Below are 3,953 nucleotides of genomic sequence, written 5' to 3'. Positions count from 1 at the left end.
CCTCTCCACTTTACTCCTGAGATTTTAAATTTAAAGCTTCCGGAAGGAACACTGTAGAATTTGCCATCTTGGTAAATCCCTAACCCTACCTTGGTTAGTTTTGTTGTTGTTGTTTCAGGTTTTTTTCCTTTCTATTTTTTCTTTTTTTTTTTCTTTTCTTTTTTTTTTTTTCTGTTGAGTGCCATATCCAGGTGAAGCCTGAACCTTCCCAAGATCTTTTTCTAAAATCTGTGGCTGTTGTTACCTCTGGTAGAATCCCTTTCAGGAAGGGGTTTTTCTGCCTAGGGGGACAGCGGTGCCATTCATCCCGGTTGGAGGCCTGATTCCGGGGCTGGGGGCCCATACGTGGAGAGGGGAGGGGCCAGGGGGCGGCCCCCTTGTGACCAGCCCTGAAGAGAGGTCAGAGAGAAGACTGGCAGAGGAGCGCCTGGACAGCAGCAGCAGCAGCTGACTTTCTAGATCAAGCGCGCCTTGGGGCCCCAGGTAACAAACCCAGACCTTTTTACAAATCCGCGGGCTTGGGGGAGCTGCCGTGGTTGCGGAGAGGGAGCATGCACTTTGGGGGTCGCGTACTGTGGATAGGGGTGGTCACGCGTGAAGGGAGTCTGAATTCTGGGGGAAACCCTAGGAAATGAGAGGACAGGAGCAAGAAACGGGGTGTGAGGGCACAGGCACGAAAGAGCAAGAGAGGGCGCTCGAGCGTGGCGCACAGCAAGTGCGCTTAGGAGTAGAGGCTGGAAGCATAGGTAAGAAAGGAGCCAGGGGACACTTTCGTCCACTGAGTCAGTTTTTTTCCAAAGATAACCTCCTTTCAGCCATATTTAACATATATTGTTGACTCAAGGGGTTTAAAGATGCAAGGAAAGAACGTAGAGAAAGGTGCGCCAAAGCGAGGCTGCACAGAGCGCCGAAAAGACAGCGGGTTATGCCTTTTAAAAAGAGTTGCCATCCTTTTCACCCTAAAGCTCAGGCCAGTCCCCTTCCCCCCTCTCCCCCGTACCCGCAGTTCTGGCGGCCTTTGGAGCAGGTAGCCGCGGGCTCGGGCTCGGCACGCCACGCGAGCCCCGGTGCAGGGGCGGAGCCGCGGCCGCGCGCGGGGCTCGCGGCAGGGGGAGGGGCTGAGGCTAACGGCACCGCGGCCATGACGCCGGGCTGGCCGTCCACACGAGTTCCTGTCTCCCTCCACCCATAGTCATAGCTCATTCCCAGACGCGTTTCTTCCCAGGCTTGGGAGTGAGCCGATGGCCCACGTTCGAGAAGCGTCCCGGTCCTCCCGCTCCGTCGCCTGTTGGAGTTCGGGAGGTGGTCGAGGAGCCTGTTTGGAGCAGGCGGCTGAGAATGCATCGAGAATGGAGCAGACGATGCGGGGTACACAGGGAGCCCAGGAGATGAAGCCGGAGCTGTGGCCGGAGCCCAAGCCCACGTCGGAGAACTTAACAAGTAGGGGCAGTGGCAGCGATGAGAAGGTGCTCCCTTCTATCCCGGCTGCTTGTCACACCAGCTCCAGCTCGGTTTGCCCGCGCCGCAAGCCCCGCCCTCGGCCCCAGCCCAGGTCCCGCTCCAGGGGAGGGCGTGGGCTCAAGGCCCCACCCCCGCCTCCCGCCAAACCTCCGCCTCCCCCGCCAGCGCCACCACCTCCACCCCCGCCCCAGCCGCGGTCGGTGGCCTGGCGCAATTCCAGGCGTAGATCCAGGCCTGGATCCAGACCCCCAACACGGAAAAGCTACTCTAGTGACCAAGGCTGCTCTGGGGATTTTGATGGCGCAGAGTACAGGTTACTGGAGGTAGGGTCTAATAAGGGTCCCAGCGGCTGCTCTCACATAGAGAGCTTTAAAGTAGCTAAAAACTGGCGGAGGAACCTGCGGATGCTCTATCAGCGTTTCATTTGGAGTGAAACCCCGGAGACTAGGAAGCGTAAGGCAAAGTCATGCATCTGTCATGTATGTAGTACACATAAGAACAGACTCCACTCTTGTCTGTCCTGTGTATTTTTCGGATGCTTTACTGAGAAACATATTCATACTCACGCAGAAACAAACCAACACAATTTAGCAGTAGACCTCTATCATGGGGTTATATATTGCTTTATGTGTAAGGATTATGTATATGACAAAGATATAGAAAAAATTGCCAAAGAAACAAAGGAGAAAATTCTGGGACTGTTAATGTCCAGTGCAGGAGATTTATCATATCAGCAGCTAATGGCATATGAGGTTGAAGAAAATCAATCAACCTGTGAGTCAAATCAGGAAACCAGTTTGGTAAAACCCAAGAAAAAGAGGAGGAAAAAGACAGTGTATTATACTGTAGGCCTCAGAGGGTTAATTAATCTTGGGAATACTTGCTTTATGAACTGTATTGTCCAGGCACTTACCCACATTCCGCTACTGAAGGAGTTCCTCCTTTCGGACAAGCACAAATGTATGATGACAAGCCCCAGCTTGTGTTTGGTCTGCGAGATGGCTTCACTTTTTCAAGCTATGTACTCGGGGAACCAAAGTCCTCATATTCCCTATAAATTACTGCACCTGATATGGATCCATGCAGAACATCTAGCTGGGTACAGGCAACAGGATGCCCATGAGTTTCTCATTGCAATATTGGATGTGTTGCATAGACACAGCAGAGATGATGGCATCGAGCCAGAAGGTAACTCCAACTGCTGTAATTGCATCATAGACCACATCTTTACAGGTGGTCTGCAGTCAGATTTGACATGTCAAGTCTGTCATGGTGTCTCTACTACTATAGACCCATGCTGGGACATTAGCTTGGATTTGCCTGGGTCTCATACCCCAGGGAGGGCAAGTACATCGAGTAGAGATGGCCAGAAGCCACGAGTCATCTCACTTACAGATTGCCTGAAGTGGTTTACAAGGCCCGAAGACCTAGGTAGCAGTGCCAAAATCAAATGCAGTCGATGCCAAAGCTACCAGCAATCTACCAAACAGCTCACAATGAAGAAATTACCGATTGTGGCCTGCTTTCATCTGAAACGGTTTGAACATTTAGGCAAACAGAGACGCAAGATTAATACTTTCATCTCATTTCCTTTGGAGCTGGACATGACTCCCTTTTTGGCCTCTACTAAAGAAAGCATCATGAAAGGCCAGCCATTAACAGAGTGTGTGCCCAGAGAGAATAAGTATTCTTTGTTTGCAGTGATTAACCACCATGGGACTTTGGAAAGTGGCCATTATACCAGCTTTGTCCGACAGGAAAAGGACCAGTGGTTCAGCTGTGATGACGCCGTAGTCACCAAGGCTACAATGGAGGAGTTACTCTATAGTGAAGGGTATCTACTGTTCTATCACAGGCAAGATATAGAGAAAGAATAATCTTACCCAGAACGATTTCCAGACCAAAAAATAAATAAAGTTTAAAAAAAAAGTAAAAAATAAGAAAGAAAACAAAAAAAAAAAGAAAAAACAAAAAAAGGAAGAAAAAACAAAAAAGAAGGAAAAGAAGAAAAAAAGAAAAAAGAGAAAAGGAAAAAAAGAGTAAGGATCCCGAAGAGACTCACAACACAAGCCTACCTGGATGGACAATTGTAATGCCAGTACAACAACAAGCACCTCTTAAAGAAACACAAAAATCTACCTGGAGTGGACAATGACAAGTGGCACTTTGGCATAAAGGAACTATTTTCCCCTGTCCCATAAGTCTATGGGAGGAAGAAATTGAATTTTCAATCAGTGACCATTAGCCTTAAGAACTGGGGGGGGCGGGGGGATTCAGAGGGAGGGGAGGAAAGGAGAGATTGAAAAGGTCACATAAAGCAAATTAGATGAAGTCTCAACTTGGAGGGAGGAGATTGGAGGGAGGAGGATCTTCTCAAATTACTTTTTATTTCTTCAAAGATATTGTGTTAAGTGTGTGTGGGGGGGATATATTTTAAGAAAGGGGTTTTTCATTGATTGTAGTTATAGTTTTGAGTGCACAAATAGTCTGGA

General features: G+C 49.1%; 1 protein-coding gene across 1 annotated transcript; it reads left to right on the top strand.

Annotated features, from left to right (window-relative positions):
* Nucleotides 1–285: 285 nt before the first annotated feature.
* Nucleotides 286–3,426, top strand: Usp51 (ubiquitin specific peptidase 51). Its single transcript, XM_034485654.2, has 2 exons — nucleotides 286–483; nucleotides 1,226–3,426. The coding sequence occupies exon 2, from the start codon at nucleotides 1,242–1,244 to the stop codon at nucleotides 3,336–3,338; it is 2,097 nt and encodes a 698-aa protein (XP_034341545.1). The 5' UTR covers nucleotides 286–483; nucleotides 1,226–1,241; the 3' UTR covers nucleotides 3,339–3,426.
* Nucleotides 3,427–3,953: the final 527 nt, after the last annotated feature.

The sequence above is a fragment of the Arvicanthis niloticus genome, chromosome X (assembly GCF_011762505.2).
Source record: "Arvicanthis niloticus isolate mArvNil1 chromosome X, mArvNil1.pat.X, whole genome shotgun sequence".
Classification (NCBI taxonomy): Eukaryota; Metazoa; Chordata; class Mammalia; order Rodentia; family Muridae; genus Arvicanthis; species Arvicanthis niloticus.
This window is presented reverse-complemented; position numbering and strand designations above follow the sequence as displayed.

What these genes read in the sequence shown, in the direction of transcription:
- Usp51 (XM_034485654.2), top strand. Translation starts at nt 1,242, where the DNA reads ATGGCCCACGTTCGAGAAGCGTCCCGGTCCTCCCGCTCCGTCGCCTGT.